At 41.4% G+C, this 24,189-nt stretch overlaps 1 protein-coding gene across 23 annotated transcripts in view; it reads right to left on the bottom strand.

Moving 5' to 3' along the window:
- The window catches only part of scrib (scribble planar cell polarity protein), a 71,403-nt gene extending 48,252 nt beyond the window's left edge, over window positions 1–23,151 (bottom strand). For 6 of the 23 annotated variants that reach the window (XM_044175895.1, XM_044175901.1, XM_044175899.1 and 3 more), the window contains exon 1: window positions 22,104–23,151. In XM_044175895.1, the coding sequence (XP_044031830.1) occupies window positions 22,104–22,262 (159 nt within the window). In that variant the 5' untranslated portion in view covers window positions 22,263–23,151. The remainder of the gene's footprint in view (window positions 1–22,103) is intronic. The other 17 variants (XM_044175900.1, XM_044175904.1, XM_044175902.1 and 14 more) reach the window with 5 other exon arrangements.
- Between the last annotated feature and the right edge of the window lie 1,038 nt (window positions 23,152–24,189).

Below are 24,189 nucleotides of genomic sequence, written 5' to 3'. Positions count from 1 at the left end.
GTGTGTGTGTGTGTGTGTGGAGCATCGTAAAATGCTCTGCTATGTCTTATCTGCGCGTCGCCCTGCTTAGCTTTCATTCCACTCAGTGATAATGTGCCTCAGGATGTGTGTTTGTAAGTGTGTGTGCATGCATGCTTGTGCACTTTGCAGACGTTCTTAAGTCGCAGGAGAGAAGATCCTGTGCTGTAGGTTTTAAGTCAGCACACACTACTGTTTAGAGAGCTTTAGATTTACTTTGCCAAGAACTCTGGCTACTGTGGTAGGACTCAGAATGTGCGTGTCAGGGGGAAAGAGCAGTATGTTAACATGCATATTTGTGTGTTCATGTGTATTAGCAGCAGTTTGTGTTTGTTTAAGAGTGTTTATGTGCACTGAAAGAGCCTGTAAATTCACAGGGTGGAATGTTAATGTTTGTGGACCTCATGTCACTCCACAGAAACTAATTAAAATGTGCCTACAGATATCCAAGAAGCAAAGTGTGTATTGTGTGTGTGTGTTTGTGACACATGTGAGTAAACTATGTTCTCTGTATGAGTCCACTGTAGGTGCAGTGAGCCGAAGCCTGATGATCACAGAGGCTGCAGTGTTCCAGTCAAGTGACTCCATTTAGCTTATGGTTTCCCTCCAATCGTGCCATCAGACTACAGACAGAGCAAGCTCCTCCTGCCCTGCAAACACACACACACACACACACACTAAATTCAACCTTCCTCTTACAGACCACATTTAGTGTGCAGGAGACCGTAGAGAAACCCCAGACACTCAACTGAATGTTTGCCCTAAATCATTAAGCTAAGGCCAGCTTCACTGAAAAAAAACTACTGGTATAATATCTGCAGAAACAAAAACATGAAGTCTTGGCATTTAGTGAAACAAAAACAAAAAGGGCTGAACCAACTTTATCAGGTCCCAGCTCGCCTACAGAGGCATTTCATCAATGGACCCACACCTCTCCTAGTTTGCTAGAAAGAGGAAGTCAAACTACATGTCATCACTAAACCTATCATCTATACTTCCCGTAACCTATTTTTTCTGTTTTACTCTAACACACTTCCTTTCCTCTGTAAGTGGAATTCCTATTCACACATTCCAGTGCTTCTTAATCTTGTGCCAAATCTGCCCAGTCTGCCTAGCCCGCATGTCTCCACTCTTCCCAATATCAATTCCCTCACAATGCACACAAACTACACACACTGCGTGCACACTACTGGGGTGAGGGGCTCAAAGAGATGGGAGGGGAGAGCACATGCTTTTGTGCTGGCCTGGACTCTTTCAGTGTCCGGGGAAATAAAAAGCGGAGAGAGGATTTGGTTGACTGAGTAACTTGGTCGGTCACTCGAATGGCAAGCCTCATTACTGCACACTTGTTTCTATAGATAGCTGCAGTCATTGTTGTGGTATAAACTCAGTACATGAGTGCCCCCAGACATAAGCCAGCTCAAGCACAAGGTAGTTCTGCATTAAGAATCAGTCCTCCTCCTCTTACTAAACTTATTATCTTCAGTGCAGGGAGTTATGTGAAGCTAAAAGCACCAGCAAGACTACATGCTCAGTCATTTCAAGGCCAGTGCTAATGGAGCAACATGGGCTGATGTTGCTTGGCCAAAGCGTCCCCTCCCCCTGCAGAGCCCTGTTTGAAACCCAAAGTTCACAAAACTTCTACACATGAATGACACCCTAACTGGTCCTCTTCCCCTCCTCCTTCCCACTGCTCTCTCTGCTGCTCCACCTCTCTGGGTTCCCTCCATTTTCCTTGGCAGAAGGACAAAGGCCAAGCTGCCAGCCCCACACAGGGCTGTCAGTCACAGGCCAGCTCTTGCTGCCCCCCTCCCTGCAGCCCAGCAAGGGGATTCCTCCATTGTCTGAGAGGGCACTGCAGAGAAGAGAGAGAGGGCTACAAATGGAGGGATGAAGACTTGAAAGAGGAATGTGGCAAAGGATAACAAAAGGCACGAATGACTAAGAAGGATAGAGAAGGCGAGTGGGGACAACAGTGAAGAGAAGAAAAGGAAGACTGTGTGTGAAGTAGAGAGGAGAGAGCTGGGAGAAAGGGAGTGATGGTGGATTATTAATGAAGAATAGAGGGTAAACAATGGATTCCCACAGTGCTCTGGTCACTCTGCACCACTAATGGGGACAGAGACTTCAGCCACTGACCGACAAATTATCTCAACGGACTATAGACTCACTGACCTTTTCTCTTACAGTTGAATAATCTAATTTATTAATCAAAACCAAAACACGCAAAAAGAAACAAAACAAAAAAAATCAACAGACTGTCATTAATGTGGTTTAGTCTGGTCTATATGCAGTGTGGAGTACAACGCTTCCATGGACCTCCTCAGAAAACCAAAACACATCAGACCGACAATACAACTAACCACCCACCCACAACTATAAACATACGTTCCACTTCCTCTGCCCTCACCCACTGTCTCCCACACACTCTCCCTCTGTTGCTTGCAGCTCAAGCGTGTTTGTGAGAAAGAAACAAGCAAGAACAACTAAATCCACACACCAACACTACACTGCTGAATTGCATCTATGTTGTGTTTCATTTAAGACAGCACAGCTAACTTCGATCAAACATGCTCATGTTCCACCCACGAATCACACCGGACTCAGGGTGGACATATTTTAACAAAGGGGAGATGTTTTATTCTGAAAGAATAAAGGAACATTGATTTGGTTGGTCTTTAGTGGCTTTACTCTCTGGGTGTAACTGCCAACTCATCTGGCTCATAGACTTTATATAAAGATGGACAACGCGTCTCACTTCCTCCCACTGTACAGAAATTAAGCCAAAATATCCCGGATACAGGAGCTGCCATCTTGCGCTGGTGACGTCATTTGGAGCCAGAGTCTGCGCAGTAGTGATCGGGATTGGAGCCGTGGTATCGTGGTCCCGCCCATACACCCGGGTGACTCAATTGCGAAAGGGCCTCAGCTGTCAATTATGACGTGAGACCCTGTATTTATAGCATCAAATAACTGATTAGAACCAAACTTATCACAAAAACAAACACTTGAACATACATACAGTGTGATAAAAACTACTTAAAAATGTATTTGACATGTACTTTGAGTTTTTAGTTTGGACCGAGTCCCATCCACTAACGTGGAGGGGGCGGGGTTTATGACCTATACTACAGCCAACCACCAGGGGGTCAAGATCAAGATGTTTTGGCTTCACTTTTAGGGAGCTGTCGTGTCGTCCATCTTCATATACAGTCTATGATCTGGCTTAACAATGAATGTATGGCAACATTCATAGTATAGTATCAGAATCACGGCATCCCAAAATAAAACCACCATCTCTAAACAATTATATTTAAAATTAATAAACTATCAGAATTCTTAATTCTTAAATAAAATAGGCGTATAAAAAAAAGTATATGGAAATATTCATTCTAATACATCAAAAGGTATTAAAACTCATTCTCTGATCTACAATTCTTATGTCTAGTATATTTTTATAGAGAACTATACACCTAAATTAACCCAAAGATTACAATCAATTCAATGGTAAGTATTACAAGTTAAACCAATTCTTTACTATAGGTTTACTAACTACTAAAATCATGTATTTGGTGCTTAACACAATATATCTTATCTGTTTACATCGTAGCTTTATTCTGCGCTCTATAAATATTCCATCAGCCTATACGTGAATATTTACTGTTGCTATGGTGACACGTGACAACTGACGATGGCACATATTAGCTAGCTTAGCTTAATCGTCCAAACAACAACAACAACCCATAAAATTACAATTTGGCTATTTTTCTAACGTTATAGTTCCATCCAACAATGTAACAAAGCACAATGCAAACAATGTTTGCAATGGAGGGGGGAATCTGTAAACATACAAAATAAAAGTGCATATGCTGTACATAAAATAACACATAGCTACAAGTGAGTGGGCAAATACACATAAATACCCTATATGCCACACTCGCACACAAAGAAAAGTCAGAATGTGTGTGCATATGTCTTTGTATGGCAATTTAATTGTGTTTGTGTGCCATTATCAAATACTGCATGTGTGTGCAAGTGTTTGCGTTTCACTTAAGTGGCACTTTCAGCCCCAACTTCCCTTATCCAACTCCAGACCCTGGACAGGCCACACAGGGAGAAGGGCGTGGTAAAGCCGGTATGACTGACAGCCTAGCTAACTCCCATCTACTAACACCTGTCCAGGTGACTTTGATCTGTGCAGAGAGCAAACACAGCCGAAAGTCAGACCCAGCAATGTGTTCTGTGTTTTCAGCAGCTGAGCCCATTTATATTGTTTAAATGAAGCCTAATGAGGAAAAGCAGGCATTTTATAATTTTACAGGCTCTTAATGATCAATTTACTCTTGAACTCTAATGTGTATGATTGAGTAAGGACCTAGAGCAACTAGTAGTTATTAACGTGCTGGCATAAATAGTACTCTCTCATGTTCTGTCTGCCCTCTGTGCTTCGCTGTGCTTCCATGTTTTCTTTAGTGAGGATGAGTCAGTGAGGAATGGATGGATGGTCCTAGCTGAAGGAGTTTGGGCCCGGGGGCTGTACATGTACACAGTTTATGTACGTGTGTTTATGATTGTGTGTATGTGGGGGAACTTGTATATGCTTGCTACGTTAGAGCATCCTCGTCTGGATAAACAGGGGGAAGCCTGGAAAAACTGTTGAGGAAAACAAGAACTGCTCAGGAAAAGAGGGAAGCCTCTATTCGACTGAACAATGACAATGTGGCCCACAATTAACACCTCAAACTACTAGGTCCGACCCGAATGCTTGGAACTTGACTACAACTCATTATGTTACATAACGCTGAAATTCAACAGTGGTGTTCTGTCGGGAGTATGGATGGGATGATATATGATTTTATTGCAGCTCAGGATAAAAAAAAACACTCAAGATAAGCTGATCGTGGTGAATTTCCGTTATTGGGATAATTGTAAATATCCTCACAAGTGATTTGAAAAGCCCATTGCTAATGCCAGTTGGACTTTATTTTTGTTAAAAGGATTATTCCTGTATTTCTTAAGTCAGGGGTAACTGATGCTATTAATGAAATTGTTGTCTATCATTTGACATCATGGTAAAGAAGTGAAAAATAGAGCCTGATTTAAAAATACAGGAATTATCATTTAACAAAGAACAGACTCACACATCCATTATTTTTGCAGGGGGACCTTATTATTTATGATTACCTTATTTAAAGATTGTTTTTCACTAAAATTAAGTGTGTCCTCTCTGCAATGCAATAAAAATGTTTAACAAAATGTAAGGTAAAGTGATTCCAGTATGTTTTAGTGCCGTTTAAAGAGTTTTAAGCAGATTTTGATGATTATCGAGATAATATCGTGATGTATTTTGGCCAGGATAATCGTGATGTGAAATTTTCATATCGTCCCATGCCTAGTCGGGAGATGCAGTGACTTAAACCAACAGTGAGTAAGAAAAAATATAATGAGTAGAGGAAACATCCACTAGCCGCTATGAGTGTTGCAGTGGGTCCGGCCTGAATGGAGCCAAATGTGAAGTTTATAGATTCCTATTTGACAGCTGTATATACGATGTCAACGCACATTGCAAAATAAATAGAAAGCCTATACCACACTTGTGTCTGTTGATGTAGACTCCAGAGGGCTGAAGGAGGAAGACTGATAGAGACAACAGGTGGACATGTCATTGTGTGTGGCTAAGAGGCTCTTCCATTCACACACATAACATGGCTAAAGAATACCTTTGTGACACAAGCACATGTACTACACTAGGATTTAGAAAAATCTATAACTTAAGTTTATAAGTAAAATGAATGTGAAAGTTGAGTTTTCTGTGTAAATATTCAAGAGCAATAAAAATATATTTACTTCCCAAAGACAGATGTATAATAATGGTAAATACTGTGGCATTCTTGGTTACGCTTTCTGTAACAAAGAATGTTGATTACTTGGTGCAGTAAAGCGATTTACAGTCCACATTTTAAAAATAGACAAGTAATCCCTCCACTGTTGCCATTTTTTTGGGATAATCACTGCTTTAGTTAGTAAAACCATCCAAGTGATAGAAAAGCTTGCACCACCAGTCCTGGGACACAATGTGAGAAGGGAGATGGGAAGGGAGTTAGCACTGAGTGCTACTGCAGATTTGCAATCCAAACCAAATTCAAAGCAGCAGCCAGGCTGAAAGCTTTGAGTCCTGCCTTCAGTTTGCTTCCGTTTCAGGTTTCATTAAGCCTATCTTCCACCTGACAAAAACAATCACAACATTTAAGCAAGACAATCAATAGACTGCTCTTGACAACATCCTAGTTCTACATTAGAGAAACAGGAAATAATATAACCCCTTAAAACTACAAACTGCGCTATGGGCTTGGGAAATCTACTAGAGGGAAAGACTGACCAGCCATGTTGGGGGGTTTCCAATTTAAAAAGGCCTCTGTCCAAAGAGGGTGCAATATAATCAACACCCACACTGCCTGGAAATCTAAATGATGACTGGTCCTGTAGGTGCCTGGAAAGCCACTGAGCAGAGCATGACCACAAAGTGAACACAAAGGGATGGGCCTCAAGTTTTGTTTTTGCTGATATATTAAAAAGGTCAAGCACGCGCTCACTGCACCCATTCAGACTTTGCTGTTTAGTTGAACTAATGGCCTGAGATTCTATAACTATGTTCTCACACGACAGGAATGAATGAGTTCATACGGAGATCAGAAACTGCTCTCTCATTCTCTCTGTGTTCCCACAAACATGACACAAAAAGAGAAACCCTATTGTTTACAGTCCACAGAGGACGTTTGGCTCTTTCCTGGATGGGCTGGATCCGGTATTTGCTGCCTGCCTGCCAGCTCTCTGTTGGTCCCCTGCTGCACAGCTTCACTGTGGGACAAACATGGCAATCAAGGCCTCTGGCACTGCTTGAATCAAGGATGGTATATACCAGTAATTTGCTGGCTAGTCAGTGTATTGTCAACACATAATGTGATCAAACACATTAGCAACAGTAAGAGAAGCACATAAAGACACATTAGAAATGAAACACAACTCGGGCTTTCATATCAAAACGCTCAGGCAGAAAGAGGATCTGGTCCCCACTTACAATCTCATACAATATATGATACGTCAAGTTCTCACCGTAAGTGAGAAATGCAATCAAAACTTCTCAATGTCATGAAGCTACTTAACATCTTAACATACAGGGACAATGTTGAGTATTACACCTTAAAAACTGAACTGAATCATTGTGTGTGTTGTGAATGCACATGCAGCTTCGGTACAATTAATGCATTGTATGTGTCCAGGTCGTGGCATCCCTCACAGGATCATGTGGCTCAGTGTCTGCCATTTTTCCAGTAATGGTCTTGGCATTCTCCTTCTTGCAGTGGGCTTCACACAGGTCTCTGTCTTTATATTTCTCTCTCAGGAATGTTCCCTGACCGTTTGAAACTGACATGGAAATGGACAACTACGGACATAACATTGCCTCACTACTTTTTCCCGATACAATGTTAATATTTAGTTGACCTGAGCAGGTAAATTGACAGACTGACAAGTATATTTGTATTTTGAAATTTTGGTAACATTTTTTCAAACAACAAAGATTTAATGCTGCCAAATTCTGACACACTATACAACGATCATTATTCACAGAACATTAATCAAAGCATTCCTGCAAGTATCTGCTGACAGACTGAACAGCAAGAGAGTATTATGACAAGGACTGAGCATCACTTGTAATTATAATAGCTTATGTTGTATTTCCATTAGGTTATACTACAGTGAGAGCAATATCAGTGCTTGAAACATACTGCTTGAAAATAAAAATCTGAGCTCAGTCAATCAAATGCAATAACCAGTTGTCAATCTCACCCATCCTAACGAAATTAACAGAAAACTTTTATGAAACTCAGTGGTCACCATTAATTAATTTACTTGGGCCATTTACTTCAAAATACACTCCACAGTCGCTCCTGATCTAGCAATTTTAAATTGAACCTCCTCCAGACAAATTGACAAAACATAACAGTTTTAACAGATAACAGTTCCTCGTATAATTTCATGATTCAATGATGGGGCTGGAATGAAAGTAACTATCAGGTAGCATCAACAGCAAGCCTTGTGCTGCATAGACAAGAGCTGCCAAACATCTGTTAGTTTTACCTGGATCCAACAAATCTGGATTACACAAGGACATTACGGGGAAATGTTCTACTTGTACGTCACCAAATGGCAACCAAATACAAATAATTAAGTTAACCTACTTCATCTACAGCATGTAGCTTGTTTTTAAAAAAAGGTATGGGATGTTTGCACAGTTTTATAAATTTAGAATTCTAAACTTTTAAAATTTGTAGTGTTATTCATACTGGTCATCAGAAAAGCATATAAGCCTGCAACACTAACTTTAAGTGGTCCACAAGAGCAGCACAAAGTCACCTCTATGTAGTTCACGGATCTAGCCTCCCAGCCCCTGTGGGAAAATAACTGTTCCACTTTAGGTGTTGCTATACAGTGTCTCTGCCTTGCTGCTGTAGCTTTTCAGAGCCCATGGACAAAGTGTGGCTTCGAGACAAGCAGGCCTACTCCTGCTCTCTGCTTCTGCATGACATGTTTGGCTCAGGCAGAGGCTATGATTGCGGTGTTGCAAGCAATCGCCAGGGCTTCTGTGCACACATGGAGGTACAATAGGTCTGCAGTGACAGGGAAGCCCCAGCCCATCTGGTGTCTCTCCTTGACAACTCAGGGTAAAGGCCCCACCGTATAAGGCAAACCACTGGCCCTGGGAGATCCATTACCTTGGAGACCAGTGTTTCTTCGATGTATTTGCTAGGGTAAACAGAAGCAGAAATCTCTCTAGTGATGCTCAACTGACAGTGAAATGAAACACGTTATCTGCTCGAAGATAAAATACAGTATCTGAACATCTACACTGTATCATCACAAACAGGAGAACCAATACTGTGATGTAAAATGGCTTTGTGTCTGTTATTTCATTTATGTGTTGTGAATTTCTTTCCTTATAAACGCTCAACCAGAAGAGCTATCAACACTTTAGCACAGACGTTTATCTTCAATTCAAGACAGAAGACAAGGATGACGTTACTTAGGATTACAAGCCAAACCCCATTAATATGTCATGGAGACAGCATAATTACAGAGTTGTCTGCACACCCCTCCCACACGACTCCAGAGAGGATCAACGTCAGGAACAACCAAAACACTAGCCCTAAGCCCACAGGCAAGCACATGCTGATCCCCCATGCTGTGTGAAACACTGCTCTTCTACATGCCTGGCGTCATGAACCTGGTTTGTGATAGCAGATCTAAAAATACACAACGGGGGAACCTGATGATGCACATGAGAAGAATCACACTGTACTTTAGAGCACAGATAGCACATTTTGTACCTTTGCCAGCATGCCAAGTTCCTTGTCTAACAAAGTAGGAGGTGACAGAGTCCAACCAAATGTGGTATTCCCTCATGCTCATTGTCTACAACCTTACCTGACATGTTCCTGTGCTCAAAAGAGCCAATAGACTGCTGAGCTTCAGCAAATGTCACACACACAATCACTGTTCACAGACTAACCTGTCCCAGCATTACTCCTGCAGTCTGCTATCAGACATGCAAAATTAAATAACGGTGATTTGGTGACTTGCCAGTTGTAGATAATAGGAAATATAAAAAGGTTCTGTTTCAACCGTGAGCTACAAATGGTGAGAACTCGCAGCTTATGTGGCAAAGTGTCTGCCTGCAGAGGATTGGTAAGGCGCTATGGTAAAGAAGAAGTTCAGGAGTGACAGCCAAGTCATTTAAACACAAACACGCACAGTGATCATGGATTTAGCAGGCTAAAGCTGATATCTGAAAAAGGGGGAGCTGTGCACCAGAATCCCAACATTTAAACTGAAGTTAGGCAGAAACGTGCCCTCGTAAATAACAACAATAAACGTTTAACATTACGAGTGTGAAAATTTGCAACACAGTTCAGAAAAAGCATAGTCTATGCATGTTGATACAGCAAACATCTGTACTGTCACTCCAGAAACACGAAATGGCCTTTTGGGGCTAATACACACAAAGCGGGACATTTTACATATCTTCAGCATTTCTGAACTGCAACTTCAGCCAACATATTCACTGATACCGATATATCTGCAATAAGCTAATATCAGCTCATGTATCAACCCAACCAATTTATTCTGGAATCTAAAGCACTCAGTTTACACCTACAAATCAAAAAGGCATAGCCTTCGTCTGCTAAATTAGTTGAAATTACCTTATTGAGACCTGAAAGTATGAATATAAATACACAGGCAGTTCACTGAGAAGTGCTATTGAGGTTTCATTCTTTCAGCTGAGCTCTTTCTCAATATTCCCATTTGTGTTTTTAGTCCCAGACGTTTTGGGGGCGAGCTTAATTAAAACACTGTTAGAATGAGTGGAAACTCATATTTAACAAGGGGAGGCTGAAATTAAACTTGATTAGCTTGAAAATTCAACTGAAGCAAGATGTACGTATTCATGCTTCAGTGTTTGTCTAAGTACAGTGCCTGTGTGTGGGCTTCACCAACAGGAATGTGAAATGAGTAAGTTCAAGTGTGTGAGAGAGTGAGAGATGGGAGTGAGTGCAGCTTCCAGGGGGCATGGCAAACTTTTGGAGATTCCAGGCATGCCTGCGTTTCCTCGGATGTCGTGCTGCAGCGCAAACAAAGCTATGCTGAGATAATTACAGAGCACACCAAGCCTTGCACCCCCCTCAAAAAAAAATGTTTCACACGTAAGCAAAAATATTATTAAAAGACAGTTAAGGCAAAGTTGCCACTTAGAATGCTGTTAAAATGCCACTTATCACATTTTGTTTATCAAAACAGCTCAAAAGATTTATATTTTCTGTATCTAGCCTAAATATGGTTTTGTGACGTTTGACTGAACTCTCACAAAACAGTGATGGAAGAAATATTATTAGAAAGCTGTCTGGTGGGAGAATAAAGCAAGGAGAATGAACACGGAGAGTTGCATTGTGAATCACTGCAATTCCTCGAGTTAAAATAACTGACCCTTTACTATAAACAATATCCTAACTGTCAACACTTGCTGAATCAGTCATCGAATGCGGCTGTTCTGTTGTGACCATGTCAACTGACATCAACACAAGAAAAAGCAAAGGAAAGGGTTAAGTTCTGAGGCCAAAACATATTCACAAGGAGAAAAAAAATGGCAGAAATTCAGGGCATTCTTGCTGCACTGGAGATGAATAGATGTGCTCGGGGGCCAACTGACGGACACACTGGTGTGCACACACACAGACACACACACACAGTGGACACAAATTGCTACCATCTCCTTTTCTACAGACCTGTTACTGCTTCATTTGTTATTCATCGCTGGCATGAGCATGACACATACATGCGTGCGTACTGCTTTGTTGTCTCTAAAGAACCCTACTGCGCTCTCTGTTGACCTCTCTCATCTATTCTCTCTGTTGTACACACAAACATTCACCCACCAGCACCTTTAATAGAAGCCTGAAACTGGTCATGTGGCACAACCCACACATTCAACCTGCGTTATATTGTGTTTGCTCACAAACCGATTAACCAACCATAACCGTGTATCATTGTTAAATTCCAAGTCCCTTACATCTGAAAAAGATGCCCCCAAATCAGAACTATAGGCTTTTTCTACACAGGTGGCCCTGACCTACTTACATTTTTGTAAAGGAAACAATATATTGGCCTGGAGTCTGCCTCACACGGCAATTCACATGCGGCCACAAAGTTTTCTCTGTACTTCTACGCTGCTGTGTTGCTTGGGGGGAATAATTCCAGATTTCGCAGATATCTGTCAGTTTGTGATTGTAGCAGGGCTGCAGGAAGGTGGCTAAATTATTTTGTGCAATATTGAGATCACCATTATTCATCTCTTTCTAATCTTTGGAGCTGGATTGCTTTAATTCTGACTGAAAACTGCCTTTACTTTCAAGCTGCAAATATTAAGATAGGCTTCAAATTAAATCTATAAATCATCATAACATTGTCTTCTTCACATCAAATCAGTGTGTTGCATTACAGATACAGATAAGTAAAAATTCATATTAATATACACAATTTTCTGCCTAAATCAGTGCACAAGTTAGACAAGACAACCCCGCGTAAAACTGACATGCACAGAAGCGAGAGGAAAACGCATTAAGGCAAGACATCGAAACACCATTTACTAAAAAAAAGAAAAAAGAATTACACATTAAAAACAATTGCAATTGTTGAAACACATCACACTAAAAATCATTAAAAATGTCCATACTTTCAGGAAATTTTGTAATTTATTCCATGTGGAAAAAGGTGATTGCATGAATGCTTTTTTTACAGAGCTCCTTGGTACAGACAGGAGCACATGTTGTAATTTGACGGTAGGAATGTAAACAAATCCGATAAATATGAGTAAGGCTAAATAACACCATTGGCCAAAACAAAGAAAAATGTTTCTATAACAAGTCATTCAGTGATACTGGTTAATAGTAGACAAAATCAATAGTGCGATCAATAAGGAGGAGAAGACGACAACACAGCAATTTAGATAAGTTGTAAGTGATTATTCAGTCAATGATAACTTTAGTGATTAGGAAACTCAAAACACTGAGCTCTGCAATGGGGCCCTATTACTGCATAGTACAAATATTTTTATTTTATCAGTCATCAGGTAAATACTGTACATGTCTGCACTGAAACACAGATTTGTTTTAGAAATATGTGAGTGTTTGTGTGCTGAAAAAGTATGGATGGCTGCACGTAAATAGCTGCCCAGCTGTCTCACGAAAGCTTATCAACACAACCAAGCTCTCAGTATCACTGACGATTACACATTTTAAATACTTTCCCAGAGTAGTTCCTGGTCAAGACAGATAAATATTAGCCTGAGACGTTTCTTTTTTTGTGCACATTGAGCTTTTGTTTCAACTGTGACATTTTAAGATTTAATTCAGTAATTTATTCATTGGGTTGTGTAGGCTGATATATTGTTGATCTGCAGAAGTTTTAACAGAAGTTATGAAGTTTAAAAGCAGAGAGACAGCAGTTCTCAATGGAGCGCAGAAAAAAACATTTCTGCTATTCAGGAATGCACTACATAGTAGTTTAAAGACAATCATCAATCAAAATTGGCTGGGTTGGGAAAAAATATTCCCCAAATGGAACCAAATGTTTGCACTCTGGGGTCCTGTAGATGACAGGCAGTGAGATAGTGAGTCAAGTGAAGAGTGCTCAAGTGGTGTAGACACTGCCATCGTAGAAATAAACATTACTGCAGCCACAACTGTATTACTGTACTCCTTTATCATCACTTGAGCTCTTGGGCTTAACATTCCTTCACGGGTTGGTGCCACATCTTGTGAGATTACAGAGAAACATGGTGCTTTACATCACTTATCATAAACAGTCAGAGACACTGTGTGCTTCCGAGTGTGTATATGGGAGAAAGGGAGGGGCAGGGAACAAAACAGAAACACTGTTGTACTGGGAGGGGGGCACTGGAGTAAAACAACAATAAAACATATTCCGATTTTTCTCAAACCCCCTGTTTTTATACCTGGACATGCTCTACAAAACAATGTCCAGAGTGGAGATGGTTTCACAAAAACAGGGCATTCCACGGCTCACTTGATTATTCCCTCTTCCTGCTCGCAGAGACGCTCCCAACAAAAAGGAATCAACAAGAAAAACACGAACGTCATCAAATCAGACTGGCCCAAACCCAGACGCTGACTGAGTGCCTGAGTTGCCCCACAAAAAATAAAAAATAAAACCAGGGCTTGTGTGTGTCTTGAAGCAGCTCAGCCACCAGGACTAGCCCAGGCAGAAAGACATTCTGAATTGGCCACCTGTTTCAAAACACATAAAAGCAGAGCAGCTCTGTTGTGGTAGCTGTTATGTAGATTAAATGGTTGCTAATTGGTTAAATTCCAATTCCCCTAATGCTGCTGAATATGTATTAAAACAGCATGTGTGTGAAGTGGTAAGACATTTACTTTTTATACGACTTCTTTCTTTAAATCTAGTAAGTAACTTCTACTGTAAATATACTAAATTGGATGGAGATAAGAGAGCTGAAGGTGAGGGGCGGTGACCCATCCAAAGCCACTGGTACAGAAAGTGCACAGGGCTGAGGATGTAAGGGCTATCAGGTTTCAGAGTGATAGATAGAAGCCTTCAATGACTGTGTGTGGCCAGCAGATAAAGGGCAGCATTTGTTTGTGGTTGGTTTTAATGCCATTCCAGGCGACCTTTTCCCCCACAGGGACATCAGCACCCTGACAGATTAGCCTCAAAGGACCATTTGGGTGACAGAGTGGAGTTCTTGAGCTTCTGTATGATCAAAAGGTTCAGAAACAGCATCCTATCCCAAAGAAAATGTCATTGCTGAATTTAACCACCCCAAACTTCACTTCTGCATCGACAGCAGCAGCCTCTTTTTGAGTCTGTGGCCTAAACTGTTGAAATGTGTGGATGCCACAGACAGTTTACTCAAACTGAATAAACATCTGGCACAAGAAGACCTCAAGCTGTACTGCTGACAGGATGGGAAATAACCAACCTTGTACTAGGCAATAACAACTGGTTGATAAGTTTGTCTGTTTACCAAGCCTTATTGATAGGTAGCAAATATTACTGTATTTCCTTTTCCTTCTCAGGACAGAACAGAGAGTTCTGAGTACAAAGAAGAATAGGAGTTTTGTGATTTGGCTATTTAAAGTTAAATCTTTATGCTAAAAGCGTCCTACATTTATTAATTAAAACATCCCCAAAACAGTCAGAAAACGATTTTCTGAAGCGCTAAAAAATTATTTAGAGCTAAAATGATTAGTCAATTATTCAACTAGTCGATTGACCACAATTAATCAGCAATTGTTTCATATTTTTCCAGGGAAAAATACCAAGCCTTCCCTTGTTCCAATTTCTACTTTTCTTCATCTTATTGCATACTAAATTGGATATTTTTGGACTGTTGGCAAGACAAAAATACTAAACAATTAATCTACATCATACTGTTAGTTGTAGCCCTAAAATGATGCGACTTAAAAGAAAGGTCCAGTGTGTAGGATTTAGTGGCATCTAACGGTGAAATTGCAGTTTGCAACCATTTGAATACCGCTCGCTTAGGAGAAACTATGGTAGCCGCAAAACTCAGTGTTTGGTTTGTCCGTTCTGGGCTACAGTAGAAACATGGCGGTGCAACATGGCGGCCTCCATGGAAGGGGCTCCCTATGTAGATAAAAAGGGCTTATTCTAAGGTGATGAAACGATTCTTATTTTCAGGTGATTCTACACTAATGAAAACACTTATAAATATTATATTTCATTTATGCCAATAGCTCCTCCTAAATGTTACACACTGAACCTTGAAGACAATGGTGATTTTTCTCAATTGAATTTGCTGCTTGATACCCACAGGAGATTGTAGCTAATGTGGCCACCAGCCACTCTGCCCATCTGACACACAATAAAGTTTGCTTCTTGTTCTGCATTTTAGTTTGTGTTTATAATAACACAAAGATTTAATAAAGAGTTTCCCCTCGGGGATCAATAAAGTATTTCTGATAAGGATTTAAGTATGCCACTCCCTGCTCCTAGATACAGGCAGGCCTGTGCCCTTTACCTCTGAGGTTTCTAAACACTGGCTACTGAGAGGATGAAATAAACACATAAATACAGTGGACAAAAAAAGAGAATATGGCATCACCTTGCACCTCTTGTCTGTGTGTACTTAATGCCTGTAGCCAACAGAGCTCCCATCCTATCACAGTGCTCCAGCAGGGCATGCAGAACAGGACAGACTCTCCCCTATCGCAAACAGCTGCCATCACCACAGCCATCAATTATTCACCAGAGCTTTGCCTCCTTGTTTACCTTTGAGGCCGGTGACCAAGGACAGAGTGCATGGAAAAGTGGTGAGAACCACCTGCATAGGTGTACAGACCAGTGATAGATCCAAAATCACACTGCCAAAAGAAAAGCTGTGAATCATTGGACGCATGTCTTGTGAAAATCCGAACAGGAAATAATACTGTGCTGAAAGTCAACAGGACCACACAGGGTGGAACCATCAACATTATAATAAATGGGTCTGAGAGTTGTAGAGCAGTGTTCCTCTACCTTAAGTAGGCTTGCAATCAATTATTATTTCTATTATCAAATAATCTGCCAACTTTTATTTGTAATTGCTCATTTATTCTTGAAAATGTAAAAAAAAAAAAAAAAAATTTAAAAAATGGTAGAAAAATGCCAGTCAAATTCTCAAGCCGTTCAAATTGCTTGTTTTTTCCAAATAAACAGTCCAAAATCCCAACGTTATTCAAATTACAATGATACAAAAAAGAGGAAAGCAGCAAATCTTTACATTTGAGCAGCTGGAATCATCAAATGTTTTGTATTTTGATTTCAGAAATGACTTTAAACAATGAATCAATAAATCAGAATTGTTGTTGATTTATTGTAGATGGGATGCATCAAGCAGGGATTGAATTATGGGGGCAACCCCCCCAAAAAACAACCAATGCTGCATTTCACGGGCACATTGAGGAAAAAGTCAGTGCCATAAACAGATGCCGCACAGCACGTTCACATGCACCTTGCGACCACTACTGTGCAGGTTTACATCAAAAATACTAGAGGTGGCTGTCTTTATGCACGCATTACAGCAGCAATGTGTTTTCCAAGGAAGGCTTGACATTACCCAGTAACATTTCTGCCATTTCCCAGGAAGAAAGCATGATTTCTCACTGTGAAAGGGAGGGAAGGAGGGAGGATGCGTATGTGCTTGTCAGATAGGGCAGAAGTTCCATCTACACCATGCAGAAGTCTCAAGGGGACCGGCTGTTAGCTCTGAGACCACTTCTCTGGCTGCTTCTTTCCCACCTGACACTGCAATGTCAGCCCAGACTTTGATGTTCATGGATGGATGGCCCCAACACCAAAAGTCCCGGAAGACCACGGATCAGTGGAGCTCAGCTCAGCTCAGCTCAGCTCCCCGATCACTTCCTCCAGTGGAGGTGCCAGAGCCCCTCCTTCTCCTGTTAATCCATCTCCGGAATAAAATACACCCCCAACTACATACTCATTCTCTCTCACACACACACACCTCCCATTACCCCTCTGTCCCACCAGATTGGGGGGAGGGAGGCAGGCAGGATGTGAGACCAGCTGGTCACCAGCTCAGACAAAGAAACCTGCTGAATGTGCTCTTGCATCAAAAGGAAACTCAGATCTCTCACATTGCTGTTTCTTCATGGCCTCACCAGCTCTGGATCTCTTCCACTTTTCAGGCACTGTGATACAGCCGATTCTGTATAGGGGGTGCCTGATTACAAAAGTTTTTCTCACGGATGTTGTCCTCTACAATCAGGGTGGGGGTAGGGTTAATAACAGCCACAAATTGAGGAAATCTTACAATCTGAGAAATGAAAACAAAACATTCACACAACAAATCATACTTCAGATCACTTTACACTTTGTGAACAGTAGTACATCTGGCTTCAACATGCTTTACCAAAGCAGCAAAGAAGAGCACAGAAGAGTGACAAAGAGCGGAGTCAGGAGAACAATGTGGTTTTACCGCAGAGAGGCCAGTGGCAGGTGTAATTTATCTTTGGTCCTAGCCTAGTTCAGCCAGTCGCTGGGGAGAGACAAACCAGGGCTCTCCTGTACAGTTAACTGGAAACTCAGGGAGGAGAGACGGATTGCAGAACTCAATAGTACACTGTGAGGATACAGTGTGAAGTGTACGTGTCCTAGATTTTTAAACCAAACTTCCCTCAGTGAGCACCAAACTTCTGGCTTTAAAGCCCAGCCAGGCTGTATTTCTCTCACACTTTTATTAAGAATCATACAGTAAATTGAGCACCATTCATTTTCAATTAGACTAAGCCACTTTTCAATCTTCCTTAAGATAATAATAAAGACTCATAAAACAAAGACACATAAAACACATGACTATTCAAGCTTGTGTAAACAATGGTAGACCAGTTCACATTTAGAAAGAGCTGAGTGAGGAGGCCTAATTTGGGTTTCTCTTGACCCGAGGCTGAACATACACAAGGGGTTCAAGAGAAAAGCAGTCGATTTTTATCAGTGCTTTTACGTGCTTGAAAAGAGACCCAAATGGCAGAAAAGCAGGGGAAGCGTACACTGAGTCGCACTGGCCTATATGAAGGGGGGGGGCGCGCAACACTGTGGTGCTGAGGGGCATTTTCACAGGCGGGTGAAGCCCTAATCTGCCCTTTAGCCACAGATCTGTTAGCGCACACACAGAGAGGGCACTGGTGACAGTTAAGGATTAAAAAGATTGCATAGTCATCCTTCCTATTTATCATGCACATATACTTCCTCTTCATTCAAAAGAACAAAATATCTACACATCTCATTTCCCTTGTCAGACAAAAACTGACCTCCAATTAGTAGAGTAACTTTATGGATAGGGAAAAAACAATTGGTCAAAGAATTAGTCGCTGATAAAAAAGTTAGAGATTTCCTCAGAGCCCAGTTATTGGAAACAGTTCTCATATTTCTGGTTGCGGCAAGTGTTGAGGTAGAAAATCCGTACTGTAACATATCAAGTGTACCTGGAAGGTCCTATTAGGTAATACTGGGAGCGACATGCATAAAACCTGTTTCGCAAAGTATGATGGGGACACACCCATCAGGGATTTGTTCCCAATTTCAACAATGAAAAAGCCAACACAAGAATGAGTAGTTACACTCGGTCATGTACACGTTTTACAGCCGTTGTTAGGGCTGCTACCTACTGCACCTGCAGCCCACCTGGTTCCTCCAAAAAGGAACCTCCTTGCACTTTTCAGCAGGTGTAACTGACCTATAACAAATCTAACAAAAAGTGATCATTTGAGTCATGATATGCTTGCAGACTTAATGTACGCCTGGTCAGGGCCAGTGCAGTGCACACAAGAGACACAAAGAGCCATGACATTGGATATGGAGTGGGGGGGGGAAGAGATCGGACGCAATCGAACTTGTGAATGGACTTCTTTGTAACCTGTCATGGGACTCGAGAAAGGCTAAAAAGATAATTCCCTCTTCCTCAACATGATCTTTGAGGCAGGGCTACTTTTTCAAAGCAGCAAAAAGAAATTCAGATTACTTTAGTGCAAACTTCCCTACTGAAAACACAGAACAAGTAGAGGTCTGTCAATTTATATAAACTGAAAAAAAGAAGTGATCGATGTTTTTTTCCATTTCTGCTCCGGAGTTTTAATGATCATAATAGCTCCTTCATAGTTAAACTACATGAAAACTCAAAAAGTAAACGTCCCAATAGCAAAACAAAAGACCCATCACAGACTATCTGAGATTAGTTTTTGTGCAATGAGAAAACAGAGCTGCAATGCAGCATTAAGGGCTATGGATGTATGGGCATGAGAGGAATTCCTGACCAACTGCCTATTTAACAGGTTCTCTAAACTCATTCCAGATAAGTCATACTTGATGCTACTATTTCATGTAATATAATCATTGCCTGAATAAGATCTTGCCTTAAAAATAAGACAAAAACAGAAAAATAAAGTCATTCTAAATGGGTTTTTTTTTTTTTTTTTTTTTTTTTTTTTACACCCTAATATGTTCTTCATGTGGCAAATGGAGACATCACCACAGAGAGCATAATCTAAGATTGGTGGGCAGTGCGGTGGGGGTGAGTCACGGCAAACTTAAACTGTCAGGACGTCTAAATCTCCATCTGTTCACTAGGTTAAACCCCTACCAATACGATCTAGACCTACCCACCCCCAGAAGCACCACATTAAATACCTCTACACATCACAATTGCTTTATTGTTCATTATTAAATTTAAAACGAGTTACCAGTTGCCTGTGTTTAAAATCATTGAATGGCTATATTGATTGTTTCAAAATGTTACTGCACACATAAATTCACCTAACTGAAACTAAACCTGTTTGACTGGCCTGTACGCTTGCGACTGTGTCCCAAGACAGTCTGCAGCCCCCCTTTAAAAGAAGTGATAGTCTGTCAAGGTGTCACCTCTGAGCCGATTATTCTGTCTATGGCATATGTTGTAAATGGTGGTGCAGCCAATAAGCTTGCCACAATTTGTCCATGCTGTTTGTGTTGAAAGGCAGGCTCATTCACAGATGCATGGGATGAACTGATGAGCAAAAATGACCAGGGATGTTAAAGACTGACATCTAAATATATCCAAAGACTGACAAGTCCACAGACTCATCTCTGACTTGAATACACAGTGACAGGGAAGGAGCACACAAATGCATAAAGACATTCAGACTCTTACTCACTTATGAGCTCATTATGGTAATGCAATTCATCATACAGTCAGTGCCCTTGTTCCCAACCCTGTATGGGCCTGACCTCTCACACTGCTCGCTCGCTGAAGCCCCGCTGACTCCCAGGACCAGAGAGGGCGCATATGCTTTGTGTCTGCACGCTACGCATTCACCGCAACCACACGAGACATTCTGTCACCACGCATTTATGTCTCCTGGTTGAAGCCAGCACCACACAGAGAGACTGTGTTGGTTAGCTGTCTGCGCTGAAATATTTGGGTGTGTCCGTTACTCTGTATTTCAGGGGCCAGGCACCAGGTACACTGTGGATATCTGACAGGTATGAACTAAGCAGAGGAAACGCACTGTCTGTCTGCAGGTAAGCCTCAACAGGCAAAGCAGACCTCAGTTTTTGTGCCAAGAAAAGGCCCCAACTACACTGAAGATGTGTTAAATATTCAGCAACTACTGCATGTGTGTATGTGTGAGTAGCTCTCTGTCCACCTGTGCCAAAAGAGTGAAGGCAAGAGCCAAGTTTGTGTCCCCAGAGTAGCTATGCACAAGGCCAGCTTTTATTAAAGTAACTCAAGGAGGGCTGATCTAAAATAAGTACTCCTATGTGTAAAAACTAACACATGTCAAAGCAAAGGGATTGTTCAAAAACACAAATACATCCATTGCTGGAAGATGAACAAAAAAGTTCTATTGTTTATGATTCCCAGAAGGTAACAGGCTGTCCTGTGTCAACAATCCAGCCTATTTTGACCTTGACTTCTTAACAATCATTATTAGTGAATGTGCCACTTGTCCCTGTCACCACTAAGCAATGAAATGGGAGAGACTGACAATGTCTACTACTGACCAGTCTATTAATACAAACTCCCTGCTCCATCACAATCACAGCCAGTGACTTGTCCCAATAATGAACAATGTCTTGAAATGAATAAAGCAAAGAGAAAGTCGAGCAAGCAAGTGCTTTGTTCCAAAGCTCTCGAGAGCTACAGGGAAAACAGACCAACAACACTTCTGCTCCTCTTAAAATAACCTCTTTGGCCGAGCAAAGAGAACTTTTGTCATATTTCAAATACTGGGCGTGTGGGTGAGGACAGCATTGCAATTAATTCCACACATGCCTTCCCACACTGCATCCAATCCAAATGGCAACTGATGCCATTACTACAGGCAACATGTTGTGTGCCAGCTGTTTTGGTCAGTGTTAGTCCCCCTGAACATGCAGCATATCCACCCTGCAGCCGGACAACCCTCTGCACTCCTCTTGACTGACTAAAACATCCCATCACCCGGGTCCATTTATTTTCAAACTTTATTTTCTTTCACACAAGTTTAATTAAAGTTCCAGTGTTCTTGAAAATACACTGCCATGCTAAGATTAACAGCATTACTCAAGCTTGAGGCTGATTTTGACGTTGTTAGACACTGTTGAAACTGATACTATTATTTTGGCTTTCATTATCTAATGTTGTAACAGCAGCATTAGATCAGCATTAGATAATGAGACCAAACCCATTTCCAAGGAGACAAGGAAGGCGGGACCCTCGCTGAGAAGGAAGTACCTGAGCAGGTGATATCATGCAAGCTATTTTACTGCTTATGTCACCTGACAGTGACCGTACCTTTTGTAAGTGAATAAAACACCACTATGTGCGTGGTGCAGGGTGAATTTGGCATAGTTAAAACCAGAAGACCATCCACATATAGCCCCATTTCAGCCAGGGGAATAATACACACTGCTGATTGACACAGGGGAGACATGCTTGATTTGTGAACCCTGCATACCTTTGGTAGCTCTTTGAGTTGGTTGGCATCGAGGAGAAGCTCTTCTAGGCTGCGACTGTAGCGGAATACCTCATCAGGGACTGTCTGCAAGTTGCAATGCCGCTTGTCCACCGACTCGACGTGGCGGTTGCAGCGCCACAGGGGGATACACTTCAGCATGTCCGGCCGCCGTGGGGGATTTGGTTGCCGGTGCTACTGAAATCTCCGCATCGGAGGGTGAAGGTCGGTGGGAGAGAGTATATTTTGTGGGTGTTGGCGCACTCAATGTCAAATCACTTACTGTGTTCCCACGACGATCCCGAACAGGAGGCCGAAATCCACTTAAGAGACACAAAAATAATCCCCTTCGAGCTGTTAGCGATATTCCCAGTTTCAGTTCAGCTGCGTTCAAGGATTGTCAGGTTCGTCCTCGCGTCATTTACCCCGGAATTACAATTAACATAAATAAAACTGAGAAAGAACTCCCACTTGGCTGAAGTGTCTCCTCACTTCTTTACAGAATAACGTTAGCTTGTTTTGCTACCGCCACCATCCCTGTATGAGACCGAAGCTCTGCCGTGGCTAGCTGAACAACATGCAGCCAACGACCCAGCTATGCAGTAACGTTGCTTTAAGTATCCTAGTCATGAGTGGCGACTGCTAATACAACCACTTGACTTAGGTTACAGATAAATTACTACGACAAAACAGCTAACGTAATCCACGGAGCGAGCCAGCAAAGATTAACCCGCGTCGGTCTGCGCACGGATGTGCTCGTCCTCACCGGTTGTGTTGTTAGCAGGCTAGTTACCGTTAGCTAACATCGGCTAGTAGCCTTTGTGCCTAGCTGCCATTAGCTAACACTAGTATAACGAAAGCTACGTAAACACCTTCTTAACTGGCCGATTGTGTTAAATAGCAACATCCCAAAAGACGTTAAAAGAAACTGCTCAGAGACTGTTTTAATGCGACGTAGGTACAATGTCAGCAGCGAGAGCAGGAGCTTCTGCAACAGCCTCACATCCCTCCCCCTTGTAGAGCCGTGGCAGGCCGGTTTGGCGTGTGGGGGGCTGGGCTGGGTTTGAGCTGGAGGCCACACATTGCTTTATAGCGCCACCTAGCGGGGGGTAGCAGTTAGCTTCAACTGATACCACTAAATCTCATACCAGTAAATTAGTTTACATTCTCTTATCATGCCTGGAAAATTATTATAAAATAATATACTCATAAATGACTGACATTTTACAGTTTAATTTCCTTGAGCAAATTGCCCAAAGTTTGCATTGCTTATGAAGTCATTTAAATAGTTACTTTATTTTTGCTGCATCATGCAAAATAACAGGACTTTTCCTGCCACGTGCCATGCATGTAGCCAGAGTACCAGTGAGTATATATCATAAAAGGGCTCTAAAACTATTGGCATGTAAGCAACCTTAAGAAAAAGTTTTCCAGGTCCAGTGTCCTTGAGCACAACTGAACAAAACCATGCATCTAGCCCATCTGATTTTACTTCACTAATTGCTTTACTGTTTAATGACATGTTAAGCAATTGTTTCTCAACAAGATTACTCAATACATACAATAAATTTGTCAAACACCCACTTACATGGTATTGTTTTGTTGTAAGTAGTTGACACTCAATGACAAACTTTAATTATGGTGCTACTGCTTGATGCACAGCTAAAAAAATATAAATATATACTTGGCAACAGAGAACATTCTCTCCCAAGTGCAGCGCAAAATAATCAAGGATGCATCTGCCACAAAATAAAAACCCATCTGAAGCAGTTTATAGGAATATACAACATGCCAAGCACAGGACTGGTCACGGGTAGACCTCGACCAACATATGACTGAAATAGTCTTATCTCTACAAACTAAGGTCTCAAAAATGTTGATAAAAGTAAAAATCCCTCTGCTCAAAGTCTTAGGAGTTATTATACTGTGATGTGTTTGTTCACTCCCTGTACAAACAACTAAAGCAGTAGCATCTGAGAATAACCAATACAATATTGGACATCAAATGCTTTAAAGTACATGATTTTACTTATGAACAAAATGTTTCAAAACCAGAACACAGAAGCATCTTTACAAATACATTAAAATC

Source organism: Siniperca chuatsi, linkage group LG19 (genome assembly GCF_020085105.1).
Source record: "Siniperca chuatsi isolate FFG_IHB_CAS linkage group LG19, ASM2008510v1, whole genome shotgun sequence".
NCBI lineage: Eukaryota > Metazoa > Chordata > Actinopteri > Centrarchiformes > Sinipercidae > Siniperca > Siniperca chuatsi.
This window is presented reverse-complemented; position numbering and strand designations above follow the sequence as displayed.